General features: G+C 43.4%; 1 protein-coding gene across 3 annotated transcripts in view; it reads right to left on the bottom strand.

The window, feature by feature from the left end:
• Stx18 (syntaxin 18) overlaps positions 1–17433 on the bottom strand; it is a 103463-nt gene extending 86030 nt beyond the window's left edge. For 2 of the 3 annotated variants that reach the window (XM_026788614.1, XM_005365959.3), the window contains exon 1: positions 17199–17433. In XM_026788614.1, coding sequence (XP_026644415.1) covers positions 17199–17366 — 168 coding nt within the window. In that variant the 5' untranslated portion in view covers positions 17367–17433. The remainder of the gene's footprint in view (positions 1–17198) is intronic. The other variant, XM_013353318.2, reaches the window with a different exon arrangement.
• Between the last annotated feature and the right edge of the window lie 2106 nt (positions 17434–19539).

The raw sequence follows: 19539 nt of genomic DNA, 5'->3' as shown, positions 1-19539 counted from the left end.
ACACACACACACACACACACACACACACACACACACCAAACACTGAGAGGGGAGAATAGATCCCAGGTTAGACCTGACAAGATTGGAGGGACGGGAAGGCACCCAACAGCATACTCCAAATAGGAGAAAGAGATTTCAAGAGAAAGCTTCCCATTCCTGACAGGGTCCATCAGGCCTTTGTAGAGTTACCCTTTGGTAGAATTATAAAAAGAACTAAGTTTTATGAAGAGTTGGAATTAAAATTAAAAGCAAACACAAATGATTGCTTCTTTAGCAACCACAGAAATGGTTTCATGAAGAACAGGAGAGGCCTCTGGGATAAGCGAATCTGAGAAGCTCCCCCTGGAGGCAGTCTGATGTGCTGGAGGGCTACTAGTGAGGACCTGACTGAATTACTCTCCAATCTCCCAGAGAGGAGGACAGAAAACTGATTTAAATGTCAGTCTGAACCCCAGGCAGGCAATGGGATATGCTGCAGGAAGGACTGTTGGGGCTGGAAAAGAAAGGAAAAATGGGCATTTGTGGCTTTCAAGGGGGAACTTATCTCTGCTGGTTCAAACAATAAACAAATATCTGGGGAATGCCTTTTAGTCATCTATCCCACAACCATATAAGGAAACCTTACTATAGGCCAGACTCTGTGCTAGACTTTGAGACTCTGTGTTAGGCTCTGGCCATAAAAGGAGCCATAAGGACCATTAGATGTTTACATCCTCTTGAAGGAAAGAAAAACATGAAGATGGAGTCCTAACCTCTCCCCTTCCATCTGCTGTGGCCCAAAGCAAAAAATACGATGCAGGATCCACACAGCAGTAGTTCCCTAGTTTCACCTGAAAGCTAAGTTTGTGTGACCAATAAATAACAGAAAGCAGCATTAAAAAGGTGTCATAGGCCAGAAGGAGTTTCTCACTTTAAAAAAAAGCAGGCAGCTGTAGGTTCGAACTCAGGAGACCAGTGTTAACTAGACTAAGTCTCTGAGAAAGTAGAGGAGAGTGAGTGGCCTGCAGAGGAGAAAGAGCTGCAGCCATGCACGGGACAAGATGGCAGACGGGATTATAAACAGGGTAGTTTGGTTGGAGCTGGTAGGACCATCAGAGAAGCATGGGACTCAACCAATGCAGCTAGTTTTGAAAAGCCTTCCAGATACCAGCTAAGTAGCTGAGAGCTTGTCCTGCGGGAAACGGGCAATACTGGAGGGCTTTGAGGAAGGGAGGGAGGGAGGGAGGGAGGAAGGGAGGGAGGGAGGGAGGGAGGGAGGGAGGGAGGGAGGGAGGGAGGGAGGGAGGAATGAAGGAGATGAAAATGACCCGACTCCAGAGAGATAATGGGCCCAATGCCATTCCACAGGCTCAAGTTCCAGGTGGCCGGGGCCTGAACCCACATGGCCACAACGAGAAAAAACCCGGTGGCTAATTCACTTCTTTCACTTCCAGATAGGTGCTGAGAGCCATGTGCTCTATGTGTACGGGAAGTGGGACAAAGGGACTGCCTGTCCTCTAGGGCCTGGTCACTAAGAAGACAGGGATGGCCAGAAAAGGGGAAAATGAGTGAGCCAACTACATATGAGGACAGCTGGTTCCTAGACATTTATTGATATGAGCTACAACAATGTCAAAATGTCAAACTATAAGCGGAAAAGGCTGTCCTCCAAACACCCTGTCCTGTGCTTCATAGGAGATGGCGTTATGCCACCGGGCAGTGACGTGGTCCCAAAAACAAGCACCTGAACTCACTAAAAACGCACCAACCAATGAGCATCAGGACAGATTCTTAAACAAGACAGGGGTCTGTTAGGGGACTGAGGCGTTTCCAGATCTCACCTGACATACCCGAGGCACGGCTGCAGACGTACAACTGCTTACTCACAGGCACGCACATATTTAGAAGCTTGTAGAAAATTCATCACCTCTTTCTCATGGCTCTTTCTTCCCTTCCTACCCTTAATTTAATTTTGATTTCACTTCCTCTTGTCACTGCTTGCTTACAAATCACAGCTCGTGTCTGGAATCAATTAGGCTGATGAAGCACCCCACCACGCCTTCATCTGGGGACTCATTTATATGCTTTTTTTCTTATTCGGGAGGTAGAGCTAAAAGCTGTGACTCCAAAAGTTTCCAACCAACCATCACATTCTATTCTTTGGAGAAGCAGGGTTTTCTCCACTGTTAAGAAGGTGACATCAAACCAAGCATTCGTCAGGAATATTTCCTTTCTACCTATATAAAGACCAACTGTGCTTCAGGAATTCACTCACAAAACCAGTGTCGTGTGTGTGTGTGTGTGTGTGTGTGTGTGTGTGTGTGTGTGTGTGTGTAGATGATAAATGCTTAATGGCAATGGCATTAAAAATCAGTCTTCTATTCAAAATTAAATGTAATTTCCTTATTACTTTAATGGAATCCCTTGGAGCTGAAGTATTTAACTAGTCTCCTTCACATCAAGTATTCACTGTGAATGTTCTTTTAATAGTAGGTGTGTGAACTGTCCACTGACAGAATGAAAACACACTTTCACTGAAACAAAAGCTGGAGAAGGCCACAGCAGCTTGATTTGGAATCTGATAATGGCTTACAGATTCCATTTCAGCTCATATTTACAGTCAGTGTGCCATGGAGCCATTTACCACCTCTAACCTTTCAGGTTGTATTTGGAAGAAAAGTATAAACTGCCACATCACTGAGAAAAAGCACACCGAAGCCAAAAACACTTGACTTTTCTTCTGCAATGCTGAACTAGAAAAGAAGGGAGAAAAACAGAGATCAAACAAAACTCACCTTAAAGAGAGAGGCAGAGACGAATTGTCCAAAGTGCTACTCATGGGGTTTCCCTTGTCATTGTCTCCTAGGGTCTCTTTGAGTAGGACTATAATGCAGCACTGAGCATGGCTGGCTGGCATCACCCCACTGGCTAAATTCATGCTGATATACAAGATGTTTGACACACACAGGGAAGGCTCTAGGTGGTGAGCAGACACCTAGTGGAATCATGAGCCGTGGATGCAAAGCCATTACCCAAGTGCCAAACCAGCTCCTCTCATTCAGATTTCTATTATCCCACTGGAACCTCTCCCTGTGAACCCCGACCAGAAGCCAGGGAGCAAGGGCATCTTGGCATGCTATCCGTTAAGATCAGCATCTTGAACAAAGGTAGCAGGGCTAGGAAGAGTGGGACCCCAAAGGCCAAGGGATATTCGACAAATCGCTGGCCTACTCATCCTCTACCTGTGTAAGCTGAGCTTTACTCAGTCCGAGCTGCCATCCTGAGTGTCCACCTTGGCGTCTACAATCATTCCTAGTCTCTCTTCTCGCCATTCCCACATGTGGACAATGTACTCAAGTCATCTCTTCCTCAAAGCTGCCTTTTAACTTCAGAAGTAATCTCTTGCCCCCTGAATCCGCCTTCAAAGTTCCCCTGTCAAGGGTTCCTAATCACTTACAGGCACCTCTAGAGTTTACCTGAGACGACTTTGGCTTTCTGACAGAGTCACTGTGTATACTTGTTTACTCTCATATTCCTCTGCTGGGTTCTCGAGGCCAAAACCATACATGTGGCCAATCAGAGATGCTTCATCATCACTGGCTAAATAAATGCCTCCTTTAGATTCTAGGAAATTGACGGTTTTCTTAACCTTATCCCAGCACACAACCCAAGTGGCTTCCTTATTCTTAATGCACATAAAAGGACACTGAAGGAGCTGCTATTTTCTGGGTGTCCACAATGTACAAGATACCACACCCAGCCCCAACAATGTTAATGCTAGTGTAAAATCTGAGCCTTCAGGATTGAGAATCTCTTGCCCCAGCTACTAGAGGCTCTCAGCTAAGTGTCTCCAAAACAAGGCCCTGAGCAGTAGTCAGCTTCCTCCCCCACCTTAGGGTCCTTCCCTGGAGGAAGTCCACACCCAATGGCAAAATAGCAGGCCCCTTGCTTCACTAGGCAATTCTAAAACACTATCTCAGCATCCAGCATTGCTCAATGAAAAGCAGAATCATATTTTCTTGTGTCTATGCCCTATAAACTGAGTTTAATTCAGTGATTTCACTAATACTGAAGTTTTTTCCTATTCCCCCAAAGCATACATTAATATCAACATTATCTATAAGAAATGTAGAAATTGGGGCAGCTGGGCTGTGTCCCCAGCACCCCGCTGCCCACAAGGCTAGCTTTACCCGAAATAATTACACGGACACTGTATTCTTTTAAGCACTGCTTGACCCATTTCTATCTAGCCTCTTCTAGGCTAATTCTCACATATTAATTTAGCCCATTTCTAATCATCTGTGTTGCACCCCAAGGTGCGCTTACCGGGAAGATTCTAGCCTATGTCCATCCTGGGTCGGAGCTTCATCGCGTGTGCCTCAGAGAGCAGAGCTCTCGCCTCTGCCCGCAAGAGTGGAGCATCCTGTCTCTCTCTGAGGCGTCTGCCCCCAAAAGGAGAACTGTCGAGTCTCTGAGCTCACTTCCTCTTCCTCCCAGAGTTCTGTTCTGTTTACTCCTCCCACCTATGTTTTAACCTATCAGGGCAAGCAGCTTCTTTATTTAACTAACCAATGACCTTCCTCCATCAAAGAAACAACTGTTTCAAAAAAGAGTCAGTAAGGAAGACAGGAGAGGGAAGAGGGAGTTTAAAAATCCCCCCAAAAAGCTTGGTTCAGCAGTAGTAGTTTTATCTCTGCCCCCTCACAAAAACCCCAACTAGTCAAGTTACTTAAAATTTACATGACTTATAGGCCACATCATAATCCTAAGGTCAAGGAGCAGAGCCCAGAGGCCCAAAAGGCTCATAAGGCGATGAAAACAGAGTGCAGCTCCACCAGGGAAAAAATGTCCACTTCGGAGCCAGCAAGTGCAGCATGCCAGCCGGGATGAGGCGCCCTCTTGTCACTCCTCACATCATTAGTGCTAGGGACATCAGGCAGGGAGGTGGCTTGACCTTCTGAACCCCATCTTATTCACAGTATAGACCTCGGCTTGCAGGACAGTCAACGAAGTTGCTACGCAAGGCCAGGCAGGGTAGGTGCTCAGTAACACCAGCTACTGCTAAGGCTTGTTGTTTTATGGCAGCCAGGAAACTAAGAGGTCAGTGCAACATTTGTGGGTGATTTTCTTGGACAGGTTAAGAGAATCTGAACTGAAACTCTAGCTGAGATATGGGAATGTTATTCCCTTTACAAAAGGCTTTACCACAGACATCCTTTAAATAGGGGCCCCTCCACAGCACACTTAATACATACATGCATACTGCTTACCCGAGACATTTTTCTAATCAAAAGCCTTTAATTCTTCCCCAAGTCCTACCACAAGTAAAATGTCACCTTCTAGGCTTGTTGCTTCTGTTCTACTTTCCATACAAAAGTGGGGTGTGTCCATTAAATTCTGAATGACAGGAGCAGAAACAAGGTCACACACAGTTCATCACTCAAGTAGCAATGGCCTCATTGCTACGGTTAGTCAAGCTAGTTGGTATTTCCATGCTTGGAGAGTGGAGTTTTTGTCCTTATGGTTTTAACTCTAAGGACTTTAGGCATTGACCTTTAAACTTAATCTGACAGTGAAGGAGTTCTTTCCGTGCCCTGACACACTCTTAGGCATGCCATGTTTGCCTAGTAATCCCCCTATACTCATCAGGACCAGCATCATCACTGTCATTAAGACTGCTGCTAACTTACAGACTCAAAAAGACCCTTCCACCTGTGAAAGTAAGGTATGTCAGCATTCACCTCCCATTTTCTTCTATTTTGCTTTCTTAACTAAATCTCTAGTCCATTCAGAGTGTACATACACTAAAACAGAAGTGTGAGAATGTTTTACATGTCTTCTTTATTATTTTTTTAATTTTTTATTTATTTATTTATTTATTATGTACACAATATTCTGTCTGTGCATATGCCTGCAGGCCAGAAGAGGGCACCAGACCCCATTACAGATGGTTGTGAGCCACCATGTGGTTGCCGGGAATTGAACTCAGGACCTTTGGAAGAGCAGGCAATGCTCTTAACCTCTGAGCCATCTCTCCAGCCCCCTACATGTCTTCTTTAAAAAGTATGGATAACTATGAAACACTAGCCCCAGGCTTAAAGGCTTTATGACCGAGTCACATCCCATGCATCTGTTAGCGCTGGGCTTTGCTTTGCACCTAAGAAGGCCAGAGCTCTACCATCACCTCCCTCCCATCGTTTTCAAGTCAATCACCTGTTCTCGCATTTGTCTTCCTAGATGAATTCTGCAACTAGTTTCATGTTTCTCTCAGAAAAGTTCTGTTAGGATTCTGATGGAAACTTCATGAGACTTACAAGCTAATTTAGACTACCTAATCCCTCTGTGACACTTGCTCTTCCCTCCAGGTTCACAGTGTGCATTTCAATGTACTCAGGTCTACATCACTACAGAACTGGGTCATTTGTATTTCTTCTCAAGGTTATTACTAAAGTTCTCTTTCTACTATGATTGCAAATGCTTCTGTTACATTTTAAGTAGCCATTAAACAGATTCAAGATAACCTCTAGTGTCTGTACATTTTCATGATCAGGCCACAAACCTCATCCCACCCACCCCCACTTGACTTCACAGAACTGGCTACAAGCACCCACAGAGTCCCTCCTGTCACTGTAGCACCCATTGTTATTCTGGCCACCCAAAAAACTGTACTTGCTCATTAGGGCCCCAGTAGCCAGAACTTCCTATGGCCTAGGCAACATCAAACTTGTGACAATCCTGCCACAGACTCCCAAGAGTTAGAATGATGGGCTTGAGAGGTCATGCTTAGTGAGCAGTTACCGCCTTTTCCAAATTCTCCTAGCACTCGTAGTAAGTTCCCATGTAACTTCATGATTTCAAATGATCCAGTAATCATTTCCTTCTTATCAACATTAGGACATGCAAACTTCTTACTTGAGAAAAAGTAAATACAAAACAAACTAAATTTCTAGTTGGTCTCGTTTAAGAAGTTAGGATAAATCTGAAACAAATTTTGTAAAAATGTTCCATTTGTTTAAAATGTGACAAACTGGAAGCAGATAATGTCAATATTTCAACAGATACTCAGGTAAATCAGTTATGAGATATTTCTAATAGACAGGCAGAAAAATAAATTAGTGGTATACAGCAATACATACTAACACAGAAAAATGTTGGTCAACACAGTAAAATAGAAGAAATATAGAAAAGGCAAAACAAAAACAGGGGAGGGGCACAAAACAGATGTATAAAGTTATTGCATGAAAATTTTATATTCATTTAATTAAGTCTAGAAAGTTATACACCAAAATTGTAACAATAGCTAGTCTTCTTTTTTTCTATTTTGTTTAATGAACATGTTCTAACTTTATGATCAGATTTTAAAAGTCACCTTCAGAATGTACGCTGATAGTAGTTTATTATGAGAATTCATACCATCATGAAAGTCTTTTGTAAAAAAAAAAACCAAACATACAAAATGCCAACTTTGAAAAAATTCATTGTTTCATCTAGATTTTAAAAAGGGTCTGAGCATACAGGGACTTGGTGAAAATGTCTCAAGGCAACAAGTAATTGTCAGCAAGAAGAATGTTAAAATACACCCTAGGAATTTCGGGACAGAAACTGAACAAACCATGGGACCATCCTACTGCAAAGGCTCCCAAGGATCATAGACGTACAACCTCTCATTTGGAATAATGGGTGCAGAGAGTAGGGGTCTGTAGGAACATACAGCTAATTACTGCCTACAGCCAAAGGGACTTCTAACTCAAAATACACACTTTTAATTCCTTTCTCAGTTCTCACAAGTCACAATACCCTGCTGCCTTCTCTTCTACTTAGACTACAGAAACCAGAGCTGAAGATGCCCCTGAAAAGACAGAGGTTCATTTTAGTGGCTTTCTTATCACTGATCCTAAGAAGGTAGAAACATCTTATGAAAGGAAAAAAAAAAAAAAACCAGACTGGGTGATCCTGACTCGCAAGCCCCAGGATGAGAACATTTTGACAAACAGGTACATGCTAGATCACAATTTGTAGGAAGCAGCACAAACTACGATCTCCAGACTTAGATAACTTGAAAGTCAGGAAGGAAAATGCTCTCTGCATTTAGCGTTTCAACTGTGTTGCAAGTTTTTTGTGTGTAAGTTACTGGGTTCATTCAACAAGTCCATCTCTCATTCCTTAGGTTTATACACTAAGAGGAGCTTCAAGGAGCATCTTTTAAAGATAATTTTATTTATTTATTTTGGGGCTTTTTTGAGACAGGGTCTCACTTTGCAGACTTGGCTGGCCTGGAACTGGCTGTACAGACCTGGCTGACCATAGGCTGTCCTTGACCTCAGAGATCCATCTGTCTTTGCCTTTTGAGGCTGGGATTAAAGGTGTGAGCCGCTAGACCTGAGCTAATGTGTTTTAATTGAAAGGAGCTCGTATTCTAGGAATGACTGACATTTGTAGACCTTGATCTTTTACCCACCAGAGGGAGCCCATATGGATTTCTACGTAACTAGAAACTTCAAGCATCAAGTTCACATGAATTCTAAAACCATGTTATTCACAACGTAATTATCATTATACACTTACCATCAGAGTTCAAACCCTTAAAAAGTAGAATACTAAATGAGATAAGTCACACAAAGACCTTAGCAGAGCTCCTACCTAGACAAGATGCTCAAAAATGTGGGCTCTCTTAACTGCATCTTACAGTGCTGCAATAAATCAACAGCCTGACATGGTCATCTTCCCAGAGATATTAGGGGATAGGTTTCAGGACCCCTCTGCATACAAAAGCCACAGACACTTGAGTCCTTTCCATAAAATGACACAGAATTTGCCATCTTACGTACTTGAAATGTTTATAATACAATACAGCTGACTGCTAGGTAAATAGCTGTTAGACTGGATTACTCAGGGAAGAGTGGCAATAAGAAATATAAGTGCATGCTCAGTACATAAGCAGATTTTAAAATTTTCAACCCACAGTTGAGTGAATGCACAGCTTCTATAGGAGAACCCTACAAGGTGGAAGGCCAACTGCATTCTGACTTACAAGTTGGCACAAAGCTGGCTAATATCTGCCCCGACAGACAAGATTCTATTTGCAGTGTAGACAAATCTGTTCTCAATCCTCCAAGATGAAACCAGGTCCTAGACAGGAGGAATTTTACTAAAACTGTCACAATGGAAGGGAGTATTTTAGGTCTAAGTGAGTAACAAGGTGAACTACTGGTGATCTGCAAGCTAAATAATGATGATGATGATGATGATGATGATGATGATGATGATGATGATGATGATGATGATGATGATAATGATGAAGAGACTATGCTCCATTCCAGACTGTTCTCAGCATGCTGAAGAGCATCATCAGCTCATTATCCATAGAAGCATGGGACAACATGACTACCAAAACAGTGAGACAAATAGGGCTCCTAAGCCTCAGTCCCCATCTGGACCCCCAGCGAGGCTGGCTGGCCATAATACTAGCCCAGGGAAGACTTAGTCTGTGCTGTTAGCTGGATGCATGTACTAAGTATCTATCTTAGAGCCTCATTACCCTCCAAGATCTAAGAATGGGTCCCTGCTGCAAAGATCAATCCAGGTTTCTCAGGAAGCACTGACACAAGGGACATCTAACACGTATTGTCTTTATTAAACCCAGAGACCCTGCTTTCTTGGATCTACTCCTCTGTGTGACATTAAGAAGAGAGATATGAGTGACTGGCACCTTCTCTCAAATCCGAGGGAAGGCTAAGGTGAAAAAGCATTGTTTAATTTTCCTCCCAGAAAGCTTGGGTGCTCTCTTGTTCTCCCCCACTCTTTCCCTCCTCCCTTTACCTCATTAATGGGTTATAATATATGCCAACAGCATACAAAACACAGGTGAGTTCCTCTATATTTCTCTATCACTGAGAACAAAATACTTGACTAAATCAACTTAGGGAAGAAAAAAAACATTTCAACTCAGTTTGAGAGGGTGCTGACCATCACAGTGAAGAAGGCTCCTATCTGTGGCAGTAAGAGCATAAAGCTGCCAGCATGCATCCCGGTAGATGAAGAAGCAGAAAGTTCAGGCCAGAACCAGGACAGGGATAAACCACAAGTCTGCCCTCCAGTGACCCACTTCCTCCCACTAAGCTTCATCTTCTCAAGGTTGCACAATGGTACCACCAACCATGGACCATTTTCATAGACATGAGCCTGTGGGAGGAGAGAAGCATTTCACATCCAAACCACAACAAATTTATAATCAACAAACTGGAAATGGAGGAGACAAAGTGTGGCAACAATGAACAATTTCTGGATGCAAAATGACTAAAACTTAACTCAACTCAAACTCATAATGAAGAGCTTCCCCTGACCCATAACAATGTGTGATGTCACTGTAGCCTTGGCTCCAAACACACACCATGCATGCTGTCACACAACGTGATGCCAGCCAACACTGCCTGAAACGCCATGGCTTAAAGGGAAGACTACTATGTTATGGACCACAGTGATCCCACAGAACAAAGTTTTCTCTCCTACTGGAGTAATGGTTTCAATTCAGAAAACAAAGGCTTCTAATACATCACTGCTCAGCATGGAAATATTAGATTAGTGTATCTTTGGATTGTATCTTGTTAGAATGTTTGTTTTTTGTAAATCCTGTTTGAATTGCCAAAATGAGTCTCATTCTTTTAAAAATGTTCATATGAATTTTGACTTCAGGATAGCACACAATTTCCAACCATTTCTGAAACTGCCTAAAGAATACTTTTTCTGCCATTTTTTGTACTATACATTTATATAAGGCAGCATTTTCCACATTGTCAATTTTAAAATCAAAATATCAAGAAACTCTTGAGAAATACTGAAAATGTTCAAGGTCCTTTGGTATCAAATACTTAAGCATTCTCATTCTATTTGATAAAAGTTAACATGATCACTTCATTAACAGAGAACAGGCTAAATCTGGCCTGCAGACCAAAGTTTGCATCCTCATCTATGCAATCCAGAACAGCCTCATGTCTAGGAACCCACTCCATCACTCAGGTATCCCCCCAATAAGTACCCTTCTCATCCCTGTCTTGTCTCTGCTCCACTGGCCCTGATGTGCCTCATTGTCTCCACTCACACTTCCCTTAAACTGGTACCCTTCCTAAGTTTGGCATAACGGTTCTCAACCCTGATGGCCCAACTAAATTACTGCTTTCTCTCTGTAGTCTCCATTAATTCTCCCCCAAGAGACTTAGGCGTCCTTTCTCTGTATTTTCGTCATTTTTTTTAACCGCAACACAATGCCTGATACACATCAGATGTTTAGTCAGGTAATGGAATAAACCAATTACTGAAAAACAGAACTTCAAAAGCCATAGTCCTCCTAAGTCCTAGGCAAAATCCAGAAGGGCAATCCATACAAAGCTCACCAATGACGTCCTAAGAGTCTCTAGCACTGAACTCTACATACAGGAAACACCAGTTGTCATAAACCACAAAGAAACAACACTGTGAAGTTAAAAGGCCAGTTAGTGGGTTCCTGGGTCCTCTGGTTGGTTCCTGAGGGTCCTGAAGAAGAGGGGGAAAGGCAGAAGAGAAGGCTGGCTAGTGAATGTCTCTTTTCTGTGCTCTACCCATCCCAGCTTTCCTCAAAGCCACTCATTTTATTTGCAAAAAGGTTCCTGCCTTAAATTTTTAAAATAAGCATGATCCAACGCACCCTGCTTTTAGCTGTCATATAAGCTGCACAGTTTTTTCTTTCTGCTCCTGGACTCTGGCTCCATCTCCTGCCTTCTCTGCTTTTCCCTGGCTCTTTGCACCTGCTGCCAGATGCTGCTTCTGAAATGTGTTCCCTTACTGAAATCCCTGTTCAACTAGGATTACAGCCAATTTCTGGGCAAAATCTATTTCCAGCCGCTCCAGATAACAATCCAGGTGGTTCCAGCTCACTTACTAGGCTCTAATATTGGGGCCTCTGAGAGGGAAATCAAAGAGAACCTGAGGAGTTGATGCTGGAGTTACACTTGTCAGTCACCCCCAGTGCACTGTGTCTGCTTCTCCTTAAGAGAAGGCCTGAACCTCATTAATAAAACTAAAGCTACTATTTATAACAGATGCTGGGCTCAGTATGAATCTACATCTGAAATAGTCAAAAGATCTATTAGGACTGCACATTTTTAGAACTGGAAGGATGCTTGGCTAGTCTCAAAAGTGAAAGGAAAGAGATACAGTCACGTAGCACTTACTAATTAAAGATATGCACTGCAAACCTATATTCCTGCACTGTTCTAGAAGCTACGGATTCAGAACAGACCACAGTTTTCTTTTCTAGGAAGCACATAGTCAAGTAGTAAACTAAGCAAACTATACACAATACGTTAGCAATGAAAAGAAAACATTACAAGGAAAAGAAAAAGGATGCCACTTTATACAAAGAGGTCAAGGAAGGCCTCACTTAGGAAACATCTGAGCCACCTGACGTTAGCAGAGATGGATTGTATGGACTCTGGGAGTAGTGTTCCACGTAAGGGAAACAACAGATGCAGACCCTGAGGTAGGAAGGTGCCTGGCATGTGAGAGGACAGCAATAATGACAGGATGGCAGCAGGAGAAAAATGAAAGGGACGTATGTGAGAAATGAGGACAGAGAGAGGATGAGGCCAATCACTTGGTTTAGGGTCACTCTAAGAATGAACCTTGAGCAAGGAGGTCAAGACCATGATGGGGAAACCCACTGAAACAGTTTCCCTGAGTTAATGGGAGCTCACCAACACCAGCCAGACAGAGAAGGAACCAGCATAGGTCCAAACCAAACCCTCTGAATGTGGGTGACAGTTGCATGGCTAGGGCAGACTGTGGGGCCGCTGGCAGTGGCACCAGGATTTATCCTGGTACTTGTACTGGTTTTTTGGGAACCTATTCTCTTTGGATGAATACCTTGCTCAGCGTAGATATAGTAGGGAGGGCCTTGAACTTTCCCCCAAAGCAATGTGCCTTACCCAATCTGAGGACTGGATGGGGGGGTGGAGTGGGGGGGACAGGGGGAAGGAATAGAAGGAGGGGAGGGAATGGGAACTGGATTGATATGCAAAATGAAAAAAGATAGTTTGTTTTCTTTTTTAAAAAAATAAAATAAAATAAGAAAAAGAAAAAACCTAAAGGGGTTACAGAGATGGCTTAGCAGTTAAAAGCACTTGCTGTTCATTCGGAGGACCTGAATTTGGTTCCCAACACCCACACCAGGCAGCTCTCACACACATCTAACTCCAGTCCTGGGGAACTGACACCCACTTCAGAACTCTACACGTGTGCACGTGCACACGTGCACACACACAAATTAGTAAAACATGTTTAGAAGAACTTTGTATTTCAGCCAAGAACTAAAGCTAAAGCTAATGAATTCTTTTTTTTAATATTTATTTATTTATTATGTAGACAATATTCTGTCTGTGTGTATGCCTGCAGGCCAGAAAAGGGCACCAGACCTCATTACAGATAGTTTGTGAGCCACCATGTGGTTGATGGGAATTGAACTCAGGACCTTTGGAAGAGCAGGTAATGCTCTTAACCTCTGAGCCATGTCTCTAGCCCTGCTACTGAATTCTTAAGGATAGATAGATGAACAGTAAAACAAAAAATATTCGACTTTCACAAAATCATGATATAATAAGAAAAAAATCCTAAAACTTCACTGTTTACCTACTCTGGGTATGGGGGGGAGAATTCTCAACAACTCAAAATCACTAAGATCTATGATTTATCAGAGGTTCTCATGATTATCTAGTCTGAGCTCTCAGTCTTGTTACTGTGGTAACTGGGACCGAGAAGTTGCAGTGACTTCCTGGTAGACCTAGTGTTAACTTTGAGCTTTCCTGGCTTCCTATTCCATGATACTCAGGAGCCCCCGCTGCTCTGGATATGCAACTGGGCTCCTCTCCAGGCTCTGGGTAACAGTGTGGTAGCTCTCTTGGTCTCTGAAACCTCTGTAAGTTAACAAGGAAGAAGAGCTGCCACCACATGGCATCTCCGGACCCAGCCCATTCCCAAAGTCCTTCAAGACAACAAGCAGGTAAGGAGGAAGTATCTATCCTATAGATAGTAAGAGACAGTAACACAATGTGCTCAGTAATGTCAGGTGTATCAGGCACCATGAGATATGTATTTGCCCACCACCCTTTGCCCCCACTCCTGAACACAGCACTCCCTTTCTAAGGCTCTGGTGGGGCTATAATCATAATATTCTAGCCACCTACTGGTTACAAACTGGAACGGACATATGGCCTAGCCAACTAAAGAACCTTATTCCTAAGATCACAACAAAGGCTTTGGGGTCCAAGTAGACACAGGTCCACCCCTGGGGTTTTATGGATGGGAGCTACAGAAAGACATGCCAACCCATTAGTTATGTGAGCCAACACACATATTTTGCTCTGGGTTGTTCATAAATTACTATTACTTGTAACCAAAGAATTTAGACTCTTCCAGGCACTTGCACACCATCTCTCATTTCATCAGTCAAGTGATCTTCTGAAGTGGCTATCATTCTTAGAAAAAGGGGAACTGAAGTTAAGTAACTCCCCGACTTCACACAACCAGAAAGAGATTCAAATCCAAGCCTCATGCACTATGAGCTCAAGAAGAAGAAACTCTTTGGCACTGAAAAGTCGAACAAGTTTGTTTAATATTATTGGGGGGAGTGAGTGATGATTCAGTGGTTAGGAGTGCTCACTGCTCTTGCAAGCTTAGGTCCTAGTATCCAAGTCAGTCGGCTTACAACCACCTCCAACTCTAGCTACAGGAGATCTGACGTCCTCTTCTGGCCTCCCGAAGGCACACCAATGTACGTGGTACCCAATCAAAGAGGCAGGTACACACACACACACACACACACACGCACGCACACGCACACACTCACAAATAATTGTTTTTAAAGATTTAGGTGGATATTTAAGATACAAAAACAGAGGGAGAAAAATGCTGAACTAGCAAAGAAGGGTTGGCTTCTACCTCTGGCTCTAGCACATGTCCCCAGCTGCAAACACTTGGAGCCAGTCACTGCATTTGTCTGAGTGTTGTCTTCCCACCTATAAAATAACTAGTCTGAAAAAGATGAATTCCAGACCCTTTAAAAGTCTGTTCTGAAAAGTCTAAGTTCTGCTTAGGTATGCAATCAATTTTTAACCAATTGCTGGGGAGGATATCAAGGAGATTTCAACTTAATGTCAAGCCCAGCAGTTGGTAATGGCTCTGAGAGCACAGTGTTGAGGAGTTCTGAGCCACAGGACCTACTGGGAAATGAGTGCTGGCTTCTCTGGTCAGAGGCAGCATGGAAGAATACATGCATTGGCTTGACGTGTTTGCCGTTGCTGATACTTCCCTTCAAACTCAGACGTGCTAGTGCTGCTGCCTTTCCACCACTCGGACTGCCTGAACTTTTGAAGAATCCCATCTCTAAGGATCTTAAATGAAAAGAGTTGAAAATGTATTTTTGGCACTTGGGGAGCAGTCCAGCTGATACCAGGGCTCCCTCCCCACGGAAGGAACATAGCCGAACAGTGCTTCTTAACTCTGCTGTTTCCAAATCTCCTATTCCTGAGGACTGAAAAATCTGTGCAGTGTTAATAAACCACTGATTTCAGGAAGGACCTTCACGCATCAAAACTGTGATGTCCACACTCTGTATGAGAGCAACCTTCGCAACAGCTTGGCCAGACTCAGGGTAGAGAGGTGAGGACACCTATTCTCCCTTCCTCTCACGTCACCTGAGACATGCCCCCTTCACTGTGATACATGCAATAGTAGGAGATGTGATATAGGATATATATGATGGAGCCAATGGAGTTGTTGTTGCTGCTGCTGCTGTTGTTGCTGGGTTTTTTTTTTTATTCTGTTTGTTGCTTTTGAGCTAGGGTTTCTCTGTGTAGCCCTGGCTATCCTGTAACTCACTCTGTAAACCAGACAGGCCTCAGACTCACAGAGATCCAGATCCACCTGCCCCTGCTTCTTGAGTGCTGGAATTAAAGGCATGTGCCACCACTGCCCAGTGCCAATGGAGTTTTAAAAGTCTGTTTCAAATAAAAAGAGACCATTTTGTAGGTAAATAAACCTAGAATAAGTCTAGCTAACAGTTAACATGGTCAAGATAACCATGCGGTTTCTGGTTCTTCTTCAGAACTTCACTGTCCACATGATATTGGAGTGTCTAGAGGGCAAAGTTCAAACTCTGAACAGTGATCTCCAAGTCCTTCTAGATCTCCCTCAGGCTGCCACACCACTCTTATTTTCTGAGTATCCCACATTCTTATGTTCATCAAACTAACTTAAGTCAAGCTGGCACTACCTCATACCTTTATGCATGCTGGTCTCTTTTCAAGAGAACCTATTAGTTTATTCATCAAAAATTCAATGCGATGTGTTCTGATCATATTTGCTCCTGACTGGTAAGTGCCTTTCAATTCTTTGGACTTTAGTGTGCGTTTCTTAAAAGGGGCAAACAGACTGTATATGCCTACGGTGCCACAAAAACACCCACCCTTAGCATCTTAGATATAACACAAACACCATCTCTCTTCTTTTTCCTGTTTAGTGAAGGCAACAGTCAACTATTTGTTCATTATTCATTCAAGGAGCATTTACTAAGCAATGTTGTTAGTCACACATGCAGAGATAATGTCAACGCTTATGAACCCAACGTTCCTACCCTTGAGAAGAAAGTCCCTACTTTGGCGACAAATGAAAGCCAGTTGTGTTCAGGGTACAGAACGCAGTTTGGGGACAGTGACACTAGGTGTTGGTGAAAGATTATCCTAAACCAGTCTCAGGAAGTACTGAGTACTACCTACTACCAGAGGAGAGGATAAAGGAGAATTCAGCTGATGGTGGATTTTAAACCCTATGCGCAAGAAGAGGCCCAAATATGTACATGAAGGGGGCAAAGGTAGAGAGGTGAACGTTGCGACCGGAAGCGTAAGGACTGTGGGAACTTTTTACTGGCACTCAAGTCAACAGTGACGGCAAAGACACTGCCTCAAAACTTTCTATAACACGACTAACCAAGTACCTCTGCAAGTCTTGCTTCCTACAGTGCTCGGATATGCGTCCCTCTTCCTTAGAATAAACCTGTCGCCGTCTCTAACCAGCTGTCGGCCCCGTGAGACCGACTCTTCTGTCTCACTAAAGACTCCCTCTTTGGGGTCCAGGGTCCCGGGTGCGGATCCGCCCCCATCTCAAGCTCGCCGTTTCCATAGCAACCAGCTTACCACTTCACGGGCCCGGCTGGAGAAGTCTCCCTTGGGTCGAGGGCTTCGGCGGAACAGCTCATCCCGGCTGCCATCGGCCCCGCCACCCACCGCCACTCCAAGAGCCTTGTTCCGTGTCTTCACCGTCTTGACACTTGCCCGGAAGAGGAGTGTGATGTCCACCGCCATGGCGACCGACCCACACCGCGGCCAGAAGCCGGTCGGTACACGTCAGCAGCAAGCGACCCCGGCAAGAACCGGGTCGCTGAGGGGACGTTCCGCTTTCGCACGCCTCCTCCCGGGAACTATATGCAGAGAAGAAAGGTTCCGCTCTCCGCCCGCGTACCACGCGAGTGGAGAAAGGTTCCGGCCTCAGTCGGGAACGCGGAATCTCCACTCCAGACGGAGATACTCAGTGTGTGTATCCGCACCCGTTTCTTTTCGTTGCAGACTTAGGCGAGTTCAGACACTCGGAAACTTCCCGGTGCTTTTAGAACTGGGGTTCAAGTAACGGCAAGTATCATGAAGCCAGGAAGATTGCTCCATTACGATTCTTTCTAAGGCGGGCGTTTGGTTGACAGGTGGGAGGAATACCACCTTTGACCTTTGGTGTCAATGGTTCCCCTTGAGCAGCAATGAACGGTGACCATCTGGGTCAGGAGCTAAGACAGGGTAAGTGTACAAGGAACAGAGTTAGAGGCCAGAGACTTTTCTTCTCCAACCTTCAGCCCCTTCAGTAAAGCGAAGCCAGTGTCTTTCTTGGAATGCACAGAGAATTAAACAGAAGGCGCATATAAAACGTTTTCATGTTGTTTGACTCTTAGCACATGACCATTAGGCATTGTCGTTGTTGATAATGTGGTTGCTCTCAGTCTTCTTACAAATGATGGGGAAAGGCTTAGAGCAGGCATCTCAGCGCAGAGATGAGGAGAGCTTGCAGGAACTTATCAGAGTCAGACCAAAGTTAAACAGACTGACCTTGATCCTGGGTTATGTTTCTCCTCAACGTGTAGTGTTGAACAGTGCTCTCTTGAATCATAGTTATCACAGAGAAAGAAGAGAGGGGAGAGAGAGAGAGAATTGCTTAAATTGACTAACGTCAGCCAGTAAGAGTTTTCTAAAGGTTTGGCTCATGTTCACTTTATTTGTATGCACTTTTGACAAAAATACAATTATACCACTTTCCCTCTTTCCCTTCCCTTTCCTCCCTCCAGCCCCCTTAAATCCTCTCCGTCCAACTCCTTCCTTATTCACCTATTTAGTCTCAAATTGATAGCCTCTTCGTCCTGGATTATTATTGTTACTTATATGTAGAAGTATCATGGATATATAAGCCCAACTTGCTCAGTCTGTCTTTTGTTGTTTGTGTGTATATGGTTTCAAGGATAATCACTTTGTATTGGACAGCCAATTAGTGGGGCCATCCCTGGGATAGGCTAGCTCCCCTCTCTCAGCAGTCATAGTTGCCTATAGCTCTGTAGATTCTTGTCCAGGGTGACCCCGTGGTTCAGTTTTAATTTGATATGGACTTTTCTGGTTTTCGTTTTCCTTAGAAAGGAAGCACACTGTGATGTGTGCTAAAATAGGGCTTTTAACAGTCAGCAAGATGAAAAGCTAGTCTCATACTAACTCTAGGATCATTTTGCCTTTACACTTGAACATTCTAATCAGTTGTATGGTTGAGCTTTCCAGAGACACTGATCTTACAATAGGCTAAATGCAGAGCAGCTGTCTTCCATTAAGCCAGACTTAAAAGAGAATTGCAAAAAATGCAAGTGCCAATTCTTCTTACCGAGTCCTTTATTGTTTTGAAAACTATTTCCTCTATGAATATGTTTATGTTAATATGTAATAGATGTACCCTGATTATTTTAGGTGGGTAAATATTTCTAAGTTGTCCATTTTAATTCAAATATAGTAACTATCAATAGATAAAAATTGATACAAACAAAAGTTGTTTAAGACCCTGCATAATTTTGTAGGGATATAAAATTTTCCCGAGATCAAATGTTTGAGAACCACAGTATCAAGTACATGTTTAGAAGAAATATATGTCAAAGAAGTATTCATATAACACAAAAGAAGTAAAAGATTATTTAACATCCAGAGTATAGCCACTTCATCATTACTGAAGAAAAGTGTCTATTCAACTTGAAGAGGAAGAGGATGTGTGTGTGAGTGTGTGTGTACGTGTGCATGCGTGCATGAGAGAAAGGGAGGAGAAGGAAGAGAGAGAGAGAGAGAAAGAGAGAGAGAGAGAGAGAGAGAGAGAGAGAGAGAGAACAAAAGCTGTGCCAATGATTCTGCCTTTGCATCTTACATAAATGGTGCTTTGTTTTATGGAGACATTAATGAGTCTTTG

The sequence above is a fragment of the Microtus ochrogaster genome, unplaced genomic scaffold, assembly GCF_000317375.1.
Source record: "Microtus ochrogaster isolate Prairie Vole_2 unplaced genomic scaffold, MicOch1.0 UNK5, whole genome shotgun sequence".
In the NCBI taxonomy this organism is placed as follows: Eukaryota; Metazoa; Chordata; class Mammalia; order Rodentia; family Cricetidae; genus Microtus; species Microtus ochrogaster.
Note: the sequence above shows the minus strand (reverse complement) of the source record. Positions and strands in the feature narration are given on the sequence as shown.